Here is a 21,689-nt window from a genome sequence, read left to right as displayed (position 1 = left end):
CGTTACATGCATGTTATATTTGATTAATTTGAGGTGTCATGTCAATAACATTAAATATGATTTTTTTTGTTTTTTAGAAAATCAAGTCGTTTTCATTATATTCAATGTGCATATAGTAAAGTATTTAAAATACAGCCTAGATATATCCTAAAGTACCCAAGTAACACGCGTGTGCATGGAATATATTACATAAATGCATAGTACTATGGTAGCCTATATATCAAAGTAAAAATAAAGTTTTTTTTTAATTTGGCACCAAATAAAAAATTCCATTCTTCTTCAGATTATTAGAATGTTCTTTTTTAATTTGGCATCAAATAAAAAATCCATTCTTCTTTAGATTATTAAAATGTTCTTCACACTAAGAAGAAAATGTGTGATTATGAACTGATCACTGAAGGTTCGTTGGGGAACCAGGAATGGCATTCAGTCTACGGAACAAAAATGTGCAAAATGTTTCTGTATGTTCATGTAACTCGTGATGAGCTTGTTCAAGGAGTTTAAGGACGAGAATCTGAGCTTTCTGCAAACATCCGTATAACCCAAGATTTCTTGTGCAATGTGATGCAAACACGGCCGCTGTGGTTAAAGCAAGGAAAATACAAATCTAGTGGTTTTGCTATGCCAGTAACATCAAACAAAAACAACGAGGACAAACTAAAAATGGTCAAGCAACCATCTTCATAATTCTTATAGCACTTGAGTAAGTCAAGTCAGTTTTACAGAAATCATGATGTTAATGTTTATAATATCGTCTTGTCTTATAGCTGCATTATCATATTATATAGTTACATTTTCAGTCGAGACAAACAGTCGAGCCGTTACGAATTGCTCTATAGTTGAAATACAACGACAACTGAAGTTGAAATGCATAAGTTAATTATTAAAACGTAGTTTCAAATGTTTATTTTTTAAATAATTTGGTCACTAATTTGGTCGCAATTTTAACAAAGTAAATAAATCCATGTGATAGAAACTCACCGTTCCCATTCAGAACAACCCTAAAATCCAGCTTTTATATGGTTTTATTTATTTTATGGAATAATGCACACCTGGTGTAATAATTTAAAACACTGGCTAGTACTGTACAGTAAAATATAAGCACGCTTCATGCACTGCTGTCACTGTAGTATTTAAATAATTAGCCAAGATTAAATGCTATAATATTATTATAATTACTTCATTATTTTATCTTCATGTACAATTAAAAACATCACAATTACAGCCTTACCGAGCAGTGTTGCAAACCGTCCCTTTGCAGCACATGTTGGTAATAGGCATTTTGATTGATCGCCTACTGTATATATCGTGATGAATGAGCCTGTTAAGTACTCTGGTATATTTTAGAGCATTATTTACCATCTGAAATGATCTTTGTTCCATGGTACAGTGTTACTAAGGGCTTGAGTGCATGAACGAGTGAACATCATCCGTCTGAAGACTAAGAGTGTCTGATCACATGATGCTTTTACATGCAAACTCATAATGCAATTTAGGCAACATTGCGATTAAACCTTATCTCATGTAAACTAGGGATGCACTGATATTAAAATTTTGGCCGATACCGATAACCGATAATATATTTGAAAGCCAATAACCGATATATTGCCCGATAAATCTAAATTAAAATTTGTGTATCAGTTTTGAGGGCCTGATTACAAAAACAGAAGTCTCATCATTAAAAGCCATGTCCAAACACAGTTATAAAGTTCTCATTATAATGTTATGTAGCCGATATGACAGCACATGTTGGACTTTACTGTATTTTCCTTATTTTAAGTCCATATTTCAAGCAATTTAAAAGCATCATGTTGAACAGTGCGCATCTGAAGCGTCTCAGCTGAAGGAAATAATACATTATTTATCGGCTTTTATATATCGGCCAAATTTTCTTATCGAGCCGATAACGATAACATTATATCAGCCGATACTGATATGGTGGCCGATATATTATGCATCTCTAATGTAAACAGAATACTTTGATCAAATTGATGCGGTTAAGCTCATAATCGTAACATCCATAATCGTAGTAAAATATGTGGGCGTATGCTGATTTTAATCACATTAAACAGGCATGGAAATACTTTAATTGCATCTATTGCGCTGTGATCAAAGTGTGCATGTGTTTGATACATTCATAAACACAGCGGTAAAGATGGTATCATATTTTTGCGGTGCTGAGTTCATGTTGATATGGTTGCGCGACACAGTGTGTATGGATGGTCGAAAACATCGAAATGAAGACATTTTTTTTTTTTAGAAAAAATCCATTACATGCATAAAAACGTATTTTGCATTTGACAAAAGTAGTTTAAAACAGTGTCCAGTAACACTCACTGTATCACGTGTGCGGTGCATATGAGAATAATGGCAGTAAAAATCTAAATTTAAGTCAGATTGAAGGTATTTCACATGGATGAGCTGTTGACCTTTTTTTCAGCACCGGTGTGACATTTTTAATAACTAGACTCTAGTCACCATAAAAGGAGCAGGTACGAGAATCATGAGTGAGTCATTTATGAAACGGTTTTAAACGAACAGCTAATTAAATATAATCTGCGTCCAGAGGACAGATGCGCTGTAGTTTGCTCTGTGTGTGTTGTGTGTGTCTGTGTGTGTTGTGTTGTGACTGAGTGTTGTTAATATTTCAAGCATCTGGTAAAGTATTTCGCTTTATTTATACAGCGCTTTATACAGTACAGATTATACGCTTTATACAGTACAGATTGTTTCAAAGCAGCTTTAAAGAGATAACAGGAAAATAATGCATTTGGGCTGTTGTTCAGCTGAAGTCAGTTCATTGTAAATATCATCAATTATTAAATTAGTTAATTTCATCTATAAAGCAGTTCTGCAGTCTCATCGTCCAGTTCTCATACAGCAGCGTCAGTACAGTCCGATCAATGATATTGTTTAATATCATTACATTTAATACTACATCTAAACCATTAAATTATAATGGAACCCATTTATTTTATTAATGCATGTTCCTGGTCTAATTATTATGTTATGATATTATAATTAATATTCATATTATGATTTTTATATTTATATATGTCTATAATATATATATATATATATATATATATATATATATATATATATATATATATATACATATATAAAATAAAAATATTTAGAATATATATTTATTTATTAATTCTATATATATATATATATATATATAACAACATAATTATTATTATTATTATTAATATTTACTCCAGGATGTTAATATGCATCTCAGTTGATTTATATATATTAATAACAATAAATATGTATACATGTATTATTTACGTCAGCATTTTATTGTGCAACTCGGTTGATTTAAGTAAGTTTTATATATATATATATATATATATATATATATATATATTCCTGGTGTAATTATAACATTATTATCAGTAGTACATGTTCCTGATTTAATTTTGCGTGTGAAAATAATAAAAGCATGTTTTTTATTGAATGAACACAAAGAAGAATGATATTTAATCATTTATATGCACCATTATGACAGTAAACAGTGATTAAATTTTTGCTAAAACATTTTAAAATGTATATAAAAAAAATTAAAAACATTTACATAAAATGTAACACCTAAAGTAAGCGTGAACTTATAATCGACATATTCCGATTTAATCATGTATGTGAAAATCATAGTAGTAGTAAAAATAATGAAAAGCACGATTTTTTATAAACGAAATGAACTCAGGAAAGAATTATATGTTTGAACATTCTAAAAGATTCAGAAATTATATTTTCATTGTGTGTTATAACATTCATAACTTTAATGTGAACTTATTTTGTTAGCATTTATATGCATCCATCTTCTACAGTATCTTTTTACTACAACATAGTAAAATGTATATGACAAATGCCACATCTGTGAACAATGGTCACATGTTCAATCATGGAATCAATTTATTGAAAATGCGGTAACACTTTACAATAAGGTTTATTATTTAACATTAACGTGAACTAAAGATGAACAATACTTCTACAGCATTTATTAATCTCTGTAAATATTAATTTCAACATTTACTAATACGTTAATAAAATCAAAGGTTTTATTTGTTAACATTAGTTAATGCTCTGTGAACATGAACAAACAATGAACATCCGTATTTTTATTAACTAATATTAACAAAAATGAATAAATACTGTAACAAATGTATTGCATAGTTCATGTTAGTAAATACATTAACTATTGAACCTTATTGCAAAGTGATGCTTACATTTTCTGTTGCATTCATGCATCATCACAGATATAGTGAATATCTTGTTTCATGTGGACTTTAATGTGCAGAGTTATTATTCATATCGCAGCTCATTCAGCTGTTTTATTGTGATCTCAACTGTGCGTGTGTGTGTTTTCACAGTCCAGACGCTCAGAAACAGAAGACAGACAGATATAATGGCTTCAGTATTTTGCCCAGAGCGAATGCCTCGGCTCCGAAGAAACGCTCCTATTCAACAGCCGTGATGATTTGAATACTAAGTGGCTTTTATTGGCTGGTTTAAATGTCACTTATCACTGTCTTATCTGAGCGATGATCGTACATGTGCCTTTGGCAGACCTGAGCTGAACCCGAGCACGTATTATTTCCCTTTTATTGATTGATTGATTGATTATCTGGGAATCAAACGCCCTCGCTCAAAAGCGTTATCAGAATCGTTCTGGAATGAGTTTGCATGCATAATCTGGGCCTTTTTAATGTGTGTATGCAAACCGTCGGTGTGCGTTTGTGTCTCTGGAGTCTGTCTGGGATCTCAGCGAGGCTGATGGGAAATGAAGGGCGTCTGTACGGCTAAACGGGGTCACATGACCTGCCCAATGGGCAAATGAGCCATTGATTTGAATGTGTGTAATGTTGATATGAGGGAGATCTGTTCTGTTTCACTGATGGATTCTGGGTCTGGGTTTGGATTAGGGGTGTCACAATATATCGTGTCACAATATATCGCAATACAAAAATGCAACAATATGTATTGTGGATAGTTCACCCAAAATTAAAATTACTGTGTGAAAAAATTCAAGTTTACAGAGTTTTAGTGTCAGTACTACATTAAACTGCTATATATAATGTTAACTATATAGTATAATAATTATGGGTCCTGATAATGCCAAACGTCTGATTTTACCAGTAAAAATTGGCCTATGCATTATTTTAAATATAAGACAGAGTTCAAGCATATTCGTCTAAAATAATTCTGTTTTCCGCTTCAGAATCATGAATATTGTTATTCTGGTGTCTCTATTGTCCTGTATTGGGTTTCCAGCACCAAGTCTATTCATTTACACACACAATATAATATCAAATTTAGCATTTTAATCAAAAGTTCAAATTTGTGTTAACCTTTTATCATATGTCTATGAGTATGGCAATAATACGGTATCGTGAGTTCAGGATCGTGATGTGTATCGGATCGTTACACCGCTAGTTTTGATGTGTGATATACTTTGCTGTAATATTGAGTTTAATGCAAGACTCTACAGGCAAAATCATTGTTTTTAATGTACTTGCTCTATTTTTGCTTCCATAATATTCTTCATTCAGACTAGTGGAAAGATTTGATCTTATTGCACTTGATCTCTTTGAGTCTGTCGATCTTTAAAGTGAGTTTGAGTCAGAGATCTCCACTTCACGGTTTTATTCATATCTATAATCTGAAGTTTGTTCATATATCACTCTCCTGATTTATAGAACATTTTAAATATTTTTTTCCTGTATTTTTTTATTTATGGAGTGACAAAAAAGAGATTAAAAAATTACTCTAATATATCGACAAAATCAAAACAGAATTTTGCCTTTATCCAATCAGTTGAGATTTATGTGCTGGAATTATATGCAAATGAGTGCATGTTTAATAAGATGATGCCTCATTTGCATGCATGAACGTAACATTTCAGAAACATGTAATACAAAACGATTGTCTTAATTAGGGCTGCATGATTTGGGTAAATGTCATATTGCGATTATTGAGGTCAATATTGCAATTATTGAGGTCAATATTGTAATTATTGAGGTCAACATTGCAATTATTGAGGTCAATATTGTGATTATTGAGGTCAACATTGCGATAAACGATTATGATGTAATAAACAAATGGTTTCATGAGTCAACTTGCTTGGTTCTCAAGGAAAATGCACACACAGATAGTGATAATGATGAAATGTGTATTTCTCAACTCAAACAAGCAACAACAACTAAATGTACAGTGTTTTCAAATTAAAATGATATTTTTCACTAAATTAAATAATGACATCTTTGCATTACTGCAATTGTATAATAGTATAAAAAACACGGAACAATAAATAAGAACATTTATATGCTCATAAAAATAATATATTTAGAAAATTCTGTCCAGACAAACGGACATTTAAGCATTTATGATGCAACATATGCTTTATAAACTCAGTCTGTGGATCATTTTTGGTGTAAGTGTATTATGATTGTCAAAACATTTGGTTTTGTTAAGTTTATTGACAACTTGTTACAATGTTTACATGGTACAATGACGGGTAGGCTACTGTTTTTATTATTGCTTGACACAAATTTCACGATTTCAATTCAAATCTTGTGATTTGATTCCGATCTTGATTCAATATCGATTCATCTGGATAAATAGTAGATACATGTTAATTTTTCTCAAGAAAAAAATAAAATCTCACCTTACGCTGTAAACATACAACAGCTTTTATTATTATTAAAGGTTAAAAATAACAACTCAAAATAAATGTGTTTTTTACTAGGATATAATAATAACGTTACAATATTTTAATGATGTAAGTAAAAATATAATAAATATTTAATATAGTGCACATATTTAGCAACATACTCCTCTCTCTATATATAATTTGTTCTCCAGATGTTTTATTGACCTCTTTCCGCGGGTGAAAAACACTGATTGATCGATATTATGTACGAGGCATAAACATTTCGGTAAGTTGTACTGTATCTGTCAACACACCTATTGTTCATTCGTGTTTATTCACGATTAACAAGTAAAGAGTAAGAGATGTTCGGTTCACAATCACGTCTGTTACGAATCACTGGAGGCAAGCTGGTTGAGAACACAAATGCAACTTTAATTATAAACACTTAATCAAACATAAAACAAAGGCTGGAAACTGGGAACTGAAAACATGAACCTGGAACAGAAACATTCAATACCAGACAAAAAACATGAGGGTTTAAATACACAGAATAATTACTAGACAAGGGACACCTGTGAACAATGATCAGACGATTAACACATGACAAGACACATGGCAGGATCACATGACAATCAGGGAATCACATGACAAGACACAGAAACATGACAAGTACAAGAAACAAAACCCAAACCGTGACAAAGTCACATTTACAAGCGCCAGAACGCTATTGTTTGAATTTTGTAATAAAATTGCCAGAATCTGAGAGCTGATGATTAGTTTCCTATCAGAAGTATCCTGCTCTGTCTATGTCAGTGTTTCTTAAAAAAAAAAAAAAAAAATTATCTGACAACATGTGAGTGTGTGTGTGTGGCGTAAAGCGTGTGTAAAGTGTCACGCTGAATAAGTGAGAGTTGGCAGACCCGCTTTCTCACTTCAGTGTCTGTTATCTTACAGCCAAAACATCTCCATATAACAGAGGAATAATGTTTTCTGTCCATCAGCTCCTGTTCTCCGGAGAAACTCACGGCGTTAGGACACACACACGCACGCACGCACACACGCACGCACACACACACACGATGTCTAGCGATGTAGAACATGAGCAAACATCTCTCAGAGAGAATGGGTTGTCATGTTCACACATGCATTTATTTATTTCATAAAATCGCAGCATTTTTCGTAGGGCTGGGCGATATGGCCTAAAAAAACCCCCCCGATTTTTTCACAAAAAATCCGATTTACGATTTAAAGCGATTTTTTTCTCTCCCTACTTAAAATCAATCTGCAGATGACAAAGAAAAATTGTTCAAAACAAGTTTTAACTTTATTTTGTTTTAATATTCCCTTCTGGGATTTGATCTGGATTAAAGTGCAATCAAAAACAACAAGCCAAAAAGACAAGAGGACAGGCCCTGTCTTTGAAAACAATGAAAATGTTACATAAAATAAAATGGGTGGATTGGGATTGGGGGGTTGTGTAAAAAAACTAAAAACTTGCATCAAATTATTTGGTAACTAAACATAATTATATTAAGTTTACTGGTATGCTACATGTTTTTATTATTGCTTAACACAAATTTCACAATTTCAACTTCAATTTGATTCTGATCTTGATTCAATATAAATTCCTTCGGATAAATAGGTACAGTAGATACGTTAATGTGTTAATTGTTCTCAATTTATCAAAAAAAATAAAAATCACCTAATGCTGTAAACATACAGAGAGCCCTGTCAGCTGGTATTATTAAAGGTTAAAACTAACTCAAATTAAATATAATGCATTTTTTATAATAACAACCTTATACTATTTTAATGATATAGGTAAAAATATTATAAATGTGTAATATAATTATCATATTTAGCAAAATACTCCTCTCTATAGCAATTATTTTAAGTCCAATAACATGCGTGCTAGGGGTCATTAAAAGCCATCCTGAGGTAAATGTAACATTACGTGACAAATGTTGTTCTCCAGCTGTTTTATGGACATCTTTCCGCGGTTGAAAAACACTGATCGATCGATTTAATTACATTTCGGTAAGTTAGTAACGTTACTAAAGAGTAACAGTAACAGGCTACATTAAAGTATGAGGTATGGCCGTTAAAAGGTTAGTTCACTGGGAATAGCAGAACATTTTCTTTCTTCTGAGGATCAACATCTCCTTTTGTGTTTGGCAGAATAAAGGAAGTCATGCAGGTTTGGATTGAGTAAATGGTGACATTATTCCTTTAATTTGTGCTGAAAGCACTTCTTAAGGCTTTGAACATTTCATTGGCTGGATCTGTTGATTCGGATGTGAGTGTGTTTGTGTGTGTTTGTTTCCAGCCGTTAACAAGAGCGGGGGAACTGAATGGTTTGTGTTGCTGACGGACTCGTCTCATTGATTTTAGACTTCTGCTGCTGATCTCAGAATAGCGTCTTACACAACCGTGTGTGGTGTGTGTGTGGTGTGTGTGTGTGTAGTTCTAGTTGTATGACATTGCATGTCATTTCCTGTTCATGTTGCAGCAGTGGAGTTGTTTCTGTCATTGGTTTGCAGAGGAAACATGATGCTATCAGTGTCACAGGATGTTTTTGGGGCGTGAACGTTTCCCAAGTTGTGCTTCTCAGTTACTTTTATATACATTTACATATATAAAACAAACATATATATCAAATAATGTTTATTATTATTTACTCCAGCATGTTAGTGTGCATCTCAGTTGACTTTATATATATATATATATATAATACGAATAAATATATATTCATGTATTATTTACTTCCGCATGTTAATGTGCATCTCAGTTGATTTAAGTTAAATATATATGTATATTATATATGTATATTGTATTTGTATATATAATAATCAACATTATATATTATATATATATATATATTATAAACATATATATATATATATATATATATATACACTGTATATATAATGTATATAAAATAATGTTTATTATTATTTGTATTTCAGCATCTCAGTTGATTTAATTAAATCATGTCATACTCTATCACACATATAATGATGACCTTTGACCTCCCTTCTCTTAAGATGACATGACATGGAAAAATCCTCATCAGTTGAGCGTTTTGTGTTCATTTAGAAATGCATGTTATATCATAGGAGGCTGAAGAGTGATTAGATGTGACAAACGCTGCTGTGAGGTGTGTAATCAGTGAATGTGTTTGTGGACGTGTGACTATAGCCAGATATCTGTCATCTCTGTCATATCTCTATCATATCTCTATCATATCTCTATCATATCTCTGTCATATCTCTATCATATCTCTATCATATCTCTGTCATATCTCTATCATATCTCTGTCATATCTCTATCATATCTCTATCATATCTCAGTCATATCTCTGTCATATCTCTGTCATATCTCTATCAAATCTCTATCATATCTCTATCATATCTCTGTCATATCTCTATCATATCTCTGTCATATCTCTATCATATCTCTATCATATCTCTGTCATATCTCTATCATATCTCAGTCATATCTTTGTCATATCTCTGTCATATCTGTCATATCTGTCATATCTCAATCATATCTCTATCATATCTCTGTCATATTTCTTTCATATCTCTATCATATCTCTGTCATATCTGTCATATCTCTATCATATCTCTGTCATATCTCTATCATATCTCAGTCATATCTCTGTCATATCTCTGTCATATCTCAATCATATCTCTGTCATATCTCTGTCATATCTCTTTCATATCTCTATCACATCTCTATCATATCTCTATCATATCTCTGTCATATCTCTGTCATATCTCTGTCAGATCTCTGTCAGATCTCAGTCAGATCTCAGTCATATCTCAGTCATATCTCTATCATATCTCTGTCATATCTCAGTCATATCTCAGTCAAATCTCTGTCATATCTCAGTCAGATCTCTGTCATATCTCAGTCAGATCTCTGTCATATCTCAATCATATCTCTGTCATATCTCAATCCGATCTCTGTCATATCTCTGTCATATCTCAATCATATCTCTGTCATATCTCTGTCAGATCTCTCTCATATCTCTGTCATATCTCTATCATATCTCTGTCAGATCTCTGTCAGATCTCTGTCAGATCTCAGTCAGATCTCAGTCATATCTCAGTCATATCTCTGTCATATCTCAGTCAAATCTCTGTCATATCTCTGTCATATCTCAGTCATATCTCAGTCAGATCTCTGTTATAACTCTCTCAGATCTCAGTCAGATCTCAGTCATATTTCTGTCATATCTCAGTCATATCTCTTTCATATCTCCGTCATATCTCAGTCATATCTCAGTCATATCTCTGTCATATCTCTGTCATATCTCAGTCAGATCTCTGTCATATCAGTCATATCTCTGTCATATCTCAGTCAGATCTCTGTCTTATCACTCATATCTCAGTCATATCTCTGTCATATCTCAATCATATCTCAGTCATATCTCTGTCATATCTCAGTCATATCTCAGTCCGATCTCTGTCATATCTCAGTCATATCTCTGTCATATCTCAGTCATATCCCAATCAAATTTCAGTCAGATCTCTGTCATATCTCTCTCAGATCTCTGTCATATCTCAGTCATATCTCAATCATATCTCAGTAATATCTCAGTCAGATCTCCGTCATATCTCAGTCATATCTCAGTCATATCTCTGTCATATCTCAGTCATATCTCAGTCATATCAGTCATATCTCTGTCATATCTCCGTCATATCTCAGTCATATCTCAGTCAGATCTCTGTCATATCCCAGTCATATCTCTGTCATATCTCAATCATATTTCAGTCAGATCTCTGTCAGATCTCTGTCATATCTCAGTCATATCTCAATCATATCTCAGTAATATCTCAGTCAGATCTCTGTCATATCTCAGTCAGATCTCTGTCATATCTCAGTCATATCTCTGTCATATCTCAGTCATATCTCTGTCATATCTCCGTCATATCTCAGTCATATCTCTGTCATATCTCAGTCATATCTCAGTCATATCTCTGTCATATCTCTGTCATATCTCAGTCAGATATCTGTCATATCAGTCATATCAGTTCCTGCCCAGACAGAACAACAAGTAATGCAGGAAGGGTTATTATTAATAATCACTCTCATAGAGGAAATTAAACTGCCATTGGCTCACTAAAAATAGTCTAAAAAAATGATTTCTTTCTTTCGCTTGTTCTTCCTTCCTTCCTTCATTTGTTCCCTTTTTTTCTTTTTCCCTTACTTCATTAGTTTGTTTTCCCTTTCTTTCTTCATTTGTTTTTTCTTTCTTTCTTACTTTACTTCCTTTTTTCCTTTGTTTGTTTTTTGTTCTTTTTATCCTTACATCATTTTTTCTTTCTTTCATTACTTCATTAATTTGTTCTTCCTTCCTTTCATCATTTATTCTTTCTTTCTTTACTTCATTCACTTGTTCTTTCCCACATTTGTTCTTTCTTTCTTTACTTCGTTTTCCTTCTTTTTATTTCCTTCATTCATTTATTTTTTTCTTCATTCCTTCCTTTGTTCTTTCTTTCTTTACTTCTTTCTTTATTTCCTTATTTTCTTCCTTCCTTCATTTATTTTTTTATTTCCTTCCTTTTCTTACTTTTTTCTTTCATTTCTTTCTTTACTTGGTATGCATGTTCTTTCTTTTCTTCATTCATTCATTTGTTTGTTTTTTTCCTTTCTTCCTTTGTTCTTTCTTTACATATTTCTTTCTTTCCTTCTTTCTTTCTTTCTTTCTTTCTTTCTCTGACACAGATGCTTTTCTTTAAGTAACTCGTGATGAGCAGCTTTGCTTCTTATCACACAATGTAAAAGTCACTTCATACATTTGTTTATGACCAAGTCAAGTATTAAACCCTATGCGTGTATGAATCAGCCTTTCATCTGGAATCACCTTCGTATGAACTTACATTCATCCGCTCACGAGAACACACACTATTTGTGTCCCTGCGTTTGAAATGTCACCCGAAACGATTCATTTGACCAATTTGTGTAATCCAATCAGAGTATGATGACATTAACATGCAGCCGCTGCTCATTTCCCGCAGATTCAGAGCTATTTTTAAAGCGTCTGACGTTTTTAGAGCTTGTTTGCCTGCCTGATTAACCTGTTTATGCATTTGTTTAAATAAAGTCAGATGGCTTATACACAATCTTTTACACGAATGATTAAACATCTGACCATCTGTTGTCGAGATTGGACACTTTTTCTTCCTTATCATGAATTTGCAGCACAAATAAACAGCCTGCAAAACAAAAACATTTTTATTTTTTTTATTTAAAGAGCATGTTTGGTGTTTCCTTATCAGATTTTCACATGAATTTCCCCTGTATTATTTCACACATGAATTTCCCCTGTATTATTTCAGAGAATTTGAAAACTGAACGTCTGTGTGAGATTTAAAGTAAAGCAGGATTTAACCACACTCTCTCTGTGTCTGTATGCAAACGAAGATTACATTTATTCAGTATTTATGAATCCTGTGAGTTGAGATGGTGGGTGGAGTTATAAACTGTTGTGGGTGTGGTTATGTGATGAGCTCAAGATATACCTGTAGTGAATCCGGCTTGTCCCGTAGATGGTCTTTAACCTCACACACACACACACACACACACACACACACACACACACACACACACACACACACACACACACACACACACACACACACAGGTTCGCTATCTTTGTGGGGACTCTCCATAGGCATAATGGTTTTTATACTGTACAAACTGTATATTCTCTCCCCTTACACTAATCCTTTCCCTAACCTGAACTTTATTCATTTTTACATTTCCAAAATTCAAAGTTTAGGATATTTTTTAAACCATTTCCAACGTAGGGACTGCTGGCTGGTCCTCACAATGTAGGTAATCTCAGGTTTTACTATCCTTGTGGAGACATTTGGTCCCCGCAATGTAACATAAACACGGACCACACACAGCCAGGCAGACAGACACAGACAGACAGAGACACACACACACACACACACACACACACACACAGACAGACACACACACACACACACACACACACACACACACAGAGACAGACACACACACACACACAGAGACAGACAGACACACACACACACACAGAGACAGACAGAAACACACACACACACACAGAGACAGACAGACACACACACAGACAAACAGAGACACACACACACACACATAGAGACAGACAGACACACACACAGACAAACAGACACACACACACACACACACACACACACAGAGACAGACAGACACACACACAGACAAACAGACACACACACACACACACACACACAGAGACAGACAGACACACACATACAGAGACAGACACACACACAGACAAACAGACACACACACACACACACACACAGAGACAGACAGACACACACACACAGACAAACAGACACACACACACACACACACACACACACACACACAGAGACAGACAGACGCACACACACAGAGACAGACAGACACACACACAGACAAACAGACACACACACACACACACATAGAGACAGACAGACACACACACAGACAAACAGACACACACACACACACACACACACACACAGAGACAGACAGACACACACACAGACAAACAGACACACACACACACACACACACACACACACAGAGACAGACAGACACACACACACAGAGACAGACAGACACACACACACACAGACAAACAGACACACACACACACAGAGACAGACAGACACACACACAGACAAACAGACACACACACACACACACACACACACACACACACACACACACACATAGAGACAGACAGACACACACACACAGCTTTAACCCCGCGCACGAGCAGATCCGTATCCTCTCTAGAGAATCGTTCAGTCTTTCCGCTTTCAAATTCCTCGAATCCGCCATAACGAGCGCAACTGGCTTTTAAAGGGAATGGGAGATGAGACTGAATGGTTTATTGTATGTTACGCCCAAAACACACCCATTACTCATTAAGAGAATAAAGACCACCTTTTTAGACCATGCGCCGGGAGCGTCGACCATTTGTCTCGTCGTAATACTAGCAAAAGTGACCGTTAAACGCTTCAGACCATGCGCTTAGCTCGTTAAAATAGTGCCCTTTGTGTGTGACTCAAGGATCTCGTTTTCCGTGTGTCTGCTGTGGAAGTGGTTTGATGTTTGCATGGGTCTATTTTGAGTGTGTGTCCGGGGTCTGAATGATGTGATTCTTCAGATGAACATGGTCACAGCGTTGTGTTTCTGCAGGTCTTTTTCCAACCGCAGATGCTGCTTTGGCTCTGATGGGTTTAAAGTAAGTAGTTCACCTCAAACCTCACTGTTTTCTCGCTCACATCTGGGTGAATTATTTATTTTAAAGTAACAGATGCAGCGCATATAATCTGGTCAGAGATCAGTCAAATGTTCTCTTTAGACAGGTGTTAACCTTGTGTTAAAAAACAGACGGACGTTTTCTCACAGCAACAGGAAGAAATGCTGCGTACACACTGTCAGGTGTCTTACATCCCTGTGCTTTTATTAGACGCAGTGTTATTATAGTTCTCTTTGTTCTTTTGGTCCCAAACAAGAAAATGATTCATTTAGACCTGATTTACTTCACATTCACGCCTAAAAAAACAGAACCAAAAACCCCACGGTTTTTATGACGGAACATATAAAGACGGAACATGTCCAGCTGAGATCTCGTGAAGAGCTTATAAAGTGTGTTAAGGCGTCAAAACAGCGGCAGGAATCCCTCCGTCACACACACAAACACACTGCTGCAAAATGTCGGCCTGTATCGAACGGTGATGGGCAATGAGAAAGAAAAAAAGTGCTTGAGCTGTTTATCTCGTGACATCACGTCCTGTTTTTGGGTTGTTTGCTTTCTAAAAATTGTCACTGAAATTAATTCTATAAATTACCATTCTGAATGCATATATACACACACAAGATTTCATCTAATTTCATGAGAAATTAAAATGCTTATAGAGAGCCAAAGCCCCTCCCCTTCCGGTGCACCATGGGACATTATTTCGGAAAAATATTGTATGGTAGTCAATGGCGAGAGACAACAAATATTTGGATCCCGTTTGAATTGTGCCCTGAATTACACATATGATGTTTGTCAATTTAAAAGATACATTTTAAAGTCAAGAAAGTGGCAGTTTGATGTAAAACTGTTGAGGTATAAGACTGTGAAAATACGTAATTACACTAAGACTACAAAGCCAAAAGCGGCGCATGTGACGTCACACCTTTCCTCTCAATGAATGAAGCTAACTATACTGAAGCTAACTTTACTAAAGCTAACTTTACTTAAGCTGACGTCTGTCATGTTTTCTATAGTCTAACGTTATAATCGCAACGTTACGCCGTCATGCTGTGTGTTTTGTACAAGACTCCACACACACACGAGCTCGGTGACGTATATAGTGCGAGACGAGAGATGTAGTTCATTGAGCGATTTTCACATAAAACTAAATGTTACTCTTCTGTTTTATGACAAACTGTGACTTTCATAATTATCTTTTAAATTGAAAAACATCATGTGTGTAATTCAGGGCACAGTTCAGACGGAATAAAAAGATAAGTTGTCTCTCGCCATTGACTACCATACATATTTTTCCCGAAATAAGGTCCAATGAGCCGGAAGTGGAGGGGCGGGGCTTAGGCTCTCTAGGCTCTCAGACCCGGCGCCAGGATGATTATTATACCGGTGTTGTGCCGAATTTTGACCCCCGCCAAATTACTACCCCCCTAGCATTGGTAGGTTTAGGATTAGTTGTGGGGGAGGGGTTAGGATTAGGCAATCAGGTACTGACTTCAACGAGGGGGGTAATAATTTGGCAGGGGGTCGAAATTCGGCACAACACCGGCAGCCTAATAATCATGAATGCACTCCGCTATCTTTTAACACATCTCCGGCGAACGGCTTCTTCGCATGTCACGAAGCGCAGTGAAATGCAGCGACCTATGGCGTTTCCTGATGGATCGAGGTTGTTCATTTTATACGTGCAATTCACACGACACGAACTCTGAGCGCGTGCGAGACTGCTGCAAGTATGCGCTTATAGCTATTAATGTCGCGGAAAATACATAGAGGACACTGACAACGCGCTGACAGACAGGACCACGAAGGTAACTTAAAACAAAGTCTCAACTTTCAAATTTGGTCAGTGAAAGAAAATTAAACCATAAATAGGCCTACTATTTTATGGTTCTTTAATGTGTCGTGACAGATTGAACTTTTTTTTCAGTAAGCTAGGCCGATGTGTTTTCAAGGCTTCAAGGTTTTATTGAATGCTTCCTCTGACTAAGAATGCATTACTTTGCACTTGTATAGTCTTTTATTTCGGAATTTTAAGAGCAATAAACATAATGCAATGTTAAGGAATTCATGTTTTTTTCCATTCAGATATGTAAATCAACATGTATAAATTGCTATAAGTCTATTAATGGGGAGATGTCGGACTGGAAAAATGAATCGTTAGAATAATCGATGCATCGAAAAAAATGATCGCTAGATAAATCGTTTAAAAAATAATCGTTTATTCCAGCCCTACTGGGAATCAAACCCATGACCTTGGCGTTGCAAGTGCCAACGCTCTACTGTTTGAGCTATAGAAAAGCCCTGTATTAAATTATATATTTATATATATTTTGCCTTTGGTTGTATAATATTAATTATTATTATTACACGGCTCTGTGGAATACTTGATTGGTCAATCGTGCCATCCAGCGGTACGTTATTCCCAGATAACAACCACTGAACACAGAAACACAGGCTCATCCGGGACACTGAATCAGCAGCGCTATACGCTCGCTAGGAACGGGTTTTCTTCGTGGAAGTTTTGCATTTGGTGAGTTAATAAAATCTCAAAACTCAGTCGAATCAATTTGTGTACGGTTATTTAATTATGCCATCCAGTATCGTGGACTCGCTCTCTCTTGTTTCATACAAACGCAGATGCTGCCATTTTGTGACTATTGCTTTGTCCGTACACTGTTGGATTATAAGATACAAACAGGTACGATTTTAAAACAGTTTAATCTGAAATTAATATCTCTTATCTCCAAAATTATTCATGTGGCGAAATGCTGTGTAATAAGTGTTGTGACTGTATACCGTATCTCTTAATTGTCCGTCTAGTTTGAACTCGCTGCTGAATCTGCTCTCTCCGCGGAAGCTTTGCGTTTAAAAAGATAATAAAATATTTAGACTCAGATCAATATTTCATGTCTAATTATTTACTTGTGTGGCATGTAGCGTGTAATAAGTGGGATAATGTACATCCAGCCGGTTGTTATCTCAGAATAACCCCCTTCAGGTGTGTGTGTGTGTGTGTGTTATCTCACAATAAACCTCCTTCAGGTGTGTGTGTGTGTGTTTGTTTTTGTGATTTGTGAGGACACAAATGTGTATAATGTGACATTTCCTGAGTCCTCATATTTCAAATGGCTTTAAAAACATACTAAGCAGTGTTTAGGGGCTGTGTGTGTGTGTGTGTGTGTGTGTGTGTGTGTGTGTGTGTGTGTGTGTGTGATGGGTAGGTTTAGGGATAGGGGCAGTGTGTGTGTGTGTGTGTGTGTTATCTCAGAATAAACCCCTTTCAGGTGTGTGTGTGTGTGTGTGTGTGTGATGGGTAGGTTTAGGGATAGGGGCAGTGTGTGTGTGTGTGTGTGTGTGTGTTATCTCAGAATAAACCCCTTTCAGGTGTGTGTGTGTGTGATCTCAGAATAAATATATATTGTGTTAGATTAAACTGGGAAGGGTCATAGCACTTACATATTGTTGTCTTATTGTTTCACTGCTTCTATTGTTTTCATTTGTAAGTCGCTATGGATAAAAGCGTCTGCTAAATGAATAAATGTAAATATTAATTTAATATTTTCACTTTAATGTATTGGCTTACAGTTCAATAAACAAGAAGTTAAAGTTAAAGCCCCCCTGTGGTGAAAGTCCAGCTTTTAATGTTGTTTATATGTCTATGTGGTGTTTTTAATATGCTTTAAGACAAACCATGTGTAAATTCATAAGTCGACAGCATTGCTGAGTATTTTCTCCTTAAAACTGCAGTGAACCAAAGACAGTCTCAAAAACACGCTTTGAAATCGCTGGTGTTTCTGACGTCACAAACTACCTTGTAACCAATCAGATCAACATGTGATCGTCAAGGAGTGGATCTCTGAGTGAGTGAGTGGAGGCGGGGTTAATTTGCATATTCATAGAACCTCGCATACTAAATGAGGCAAGGGTGTCGAGTTACATTCAAGATATTTTAAGACATTTCTTCAAGATAAAAGTGTTTAAATATGTAATTTTGGTGATCAAAGATAAGCTTTAAGGGATATAATGATTTACTACAGGGGAACTTTAATGTCAAGCAGCAGGAAATTGTTTTTATGGTTTTAGTCCAGTTTCAGTTCATTATAATAATCCTTGTTGTGAGTAATCAGTGGGACGTTCTTCATCTTCTCGATGTGAATGTGACACCGAAGGGATCGAGGTGCCAGTTCCGTTCGTCTGTTGATCTCTGTGGTCGGCAAACATTCGGGAGTTTTGCAAAACAGAAAATGGAAAGAGAGTTTGATGTCTGCAAAAATAAAGCTGCACATGCAGATGCAAGTGTGGTTTCAGCGTCACATGCTTCTGTCACTGCACTTCTTTTGTTTTTACATGCACTAATGTTTTAATCTGAAAAGTTAAATCACATGATCTAAGTAAAAATGAATGGTTGTTCATTAATATGACTGATTAAATGTATAACTATTGGCCGATAGCAGAATAATCACAGTCACTGTACGATGTGATTGATTGATGACAGACGTTCTGATGAACCCAGAAACACTTGATGGGAAAATCAGCGCAAATCATTTTTAGCACATTGAGATCTGATTTCTTAATTAAAGCTTTTGATCACTTTTTATTCATCTTTAATGTATACTACTGTAAATACATTAGATACGAAGATTTGAGGTCGGTAAGATTTTTTTATGTTTTTTTTTTTTTTTGTAATTCAAGTTTTTATTCTTTTCATCCAGTACATGACAACACATGTATCAATACTGCTTGCAAGGCCAGAATATTACAGCGGTTAAATGTAATAAAAAAGTAAATGTATTAATAAATGGTCAGAGAAGAAAAAAAATTATAATAATAAATAAATAAATAATAATAATAAAATAAAATAAATAAGTAAATTATTATTTCACATGTAAAGACAACGTCACAAATGACCAAAAATCTTCCCAAGCAGGAATATCCACCGGGACCCCTGTTTTGTTCTTATTATGTAGTTTACAAAGCAGACGTTCGTATGAAGCTGTCCTGGTCATTATGTTGACCCATTCTTTTAACTCTGGGGTTTCTGGAGTTTTCCAGTGTTTCAGGATGACTCTAGCCGTCACAGAGACCCCCACCATAATTACTGCAAACTCTCCCTTTGAAGTATTTGGCATCTGTTCCCTGTCTCCTAATAGACACAACCTTGGTGATGAAGGTATTGTTGTTAGATTTTTTTATGTTTTTGAAAGAGTCTCTTCTGCTCAACAAAGCTGAATTTATTTGATCAAAAATACAGTAAAACAGTGAAATATTATTACGATTTAAAATAACTGTTTTCTATGTGAATATATAGTAAAGTGTGATTTATTCCTGTGATCAAAGCTGAATTTTCAATTGTCACATGATCCTTCAGAAATCACTATAATATGATGATTTGATGCTCAAGAAACATTTATGATTATTATCAGTGTTCAAAACAGTCATGCTGATTAATGTATTTGTGGAAACTGTGATGCATTTTGTTTCTCAGGATTTTTTTTGATAAATAGAACAGCATTTATTTGGAACAGAAATCTTGTATAACATTATAAATGTCTTTTTTGTGTTGTGTGTGTGTGTGTGTGATGGGTAGGGTTAGTGTAAAGGGAAAGAATATACAGTTTGTACAGTATAAAAACCATTACGTCTATGGAGAGTCCTCACAAAGTCATTTTCCATTTTTGTGATTTTTATTTTAAAAATGATTTATTTAGTTTGATTTGGCATGTGTAAGCTATAACGATGGCTGAATGAATAAATGTTGTCTCTCCCGCAGGATAACGGCTCGGAGACTCACCGCATCGCTCCGTCTCCCGTCGTTCACGTTCGGGGATTGTGTGAGTCTGTGGTGGAGGCTGATCTGGTCGAGTCCTTGGAGAAGTTCGGAAACATCTGGTAAAATTATGGTTTAATTCTCATGTTCCAGTAGCGCTGGGCGATATATAACGGTTCATACTGAATACCAGTGTTTATTTTTGTTATGATATGAACTTTAAATATACCATAATACCTGTGTTTATTTTTATGATATGAAATTTTAATATACCGTTGTGTGTCGCTTTAACAACGATAGGAACGCAGTCTTTTCACTGTTCACTGGTGATGCACAGATGTGTGTGTTACTAAGTGAAGATGGATACGTTAAACTACAATTGATAGCTGTCAAATTATATTACAGTGTTTCCCATATATTGGTTCACAATATCAACACAGCCTTTTGGAAAATCTATTTGTAGTTGGCTTTGACATCGTTGAATAAACATGAGCACTGCACGTTTCAAAGTCAAAACGTGGCACTTTTTTTTCATGTATTTCGTGGAAGTGGAGGAATTGACGTGTTGTAAATCCAACAGATCCGATTCTCTGAACTGGGAAACAATCTAACATGGAGCCCCCCATTGCGCTTACAGCTCAAATAACGCGGTCGTTATAACGGTGTTTAAACAACAAAACACATCCAACTAGTGCAAAGTGCAAAATCAGTTTTTGTGTGTGTTTTTAGTCATTGTTGGTTTGGTGTGTTTGAGTGCTCATTGTTATAATTAAACAGCAAAAGTTCAGTGACATTTTTATTTGTGCATGGTAGAAAGCAAATACTGATACTGACATAATGACATACAATAAATATGGAAAATTGAACTAGCAGCTACACAGTGAACGCTACGCTTGAGCAAACGAATAGGCTACTACAAATGATGGCCGTGTATAAAATATAATATTCATAAGTAAACAGTGTAGCTG

General features: G+C 35.1%; 1 protein-coding gene across 2 annotated transcripts in view; it reads left to right on the top strand.

The window, feature by feature from the left end:
• The window catches only part of hnrnpll (heterogeneous nuclear ribonucleoprotein L like), a 121,304-nt gene that overhangs the window by 14,126 nt on the left and 85,489 nt on the right, over positions 1-21,689 (top strand). For both annotated transcript variants that reach the window (XM_077229825.1, XM_077229826.1), the window contains exon 3: positions 20,725-20,843. In XM_077229825.1, the coding sequence (XP_077085940.1) occupies positions 20,725-20,843 (119 nt within the window). The remainder of the gene's footprint in view (positions 1-20,724; positions 20,844-21,689) is intronic.

This window comes from Siphateles boraxobius, unplaced genomic scaffold, assembly GCF_051911475.1.
Source record: "Siphateles boraxobius isolate OS27281-9 unplaced genomic scaffold, OSU_SipBor_1 135, whole genome shotgun sequence".
Taxonomy (NCBI): Eukaryota; Metazoa; Chordata; class Actinopteri; order Cypriniformes; family Leuciscidae; genus Siphateles; species Siphateles boraxobius.
This window is presented reverse-complemented; position numbering and strand designations above follow the sequence as displayed.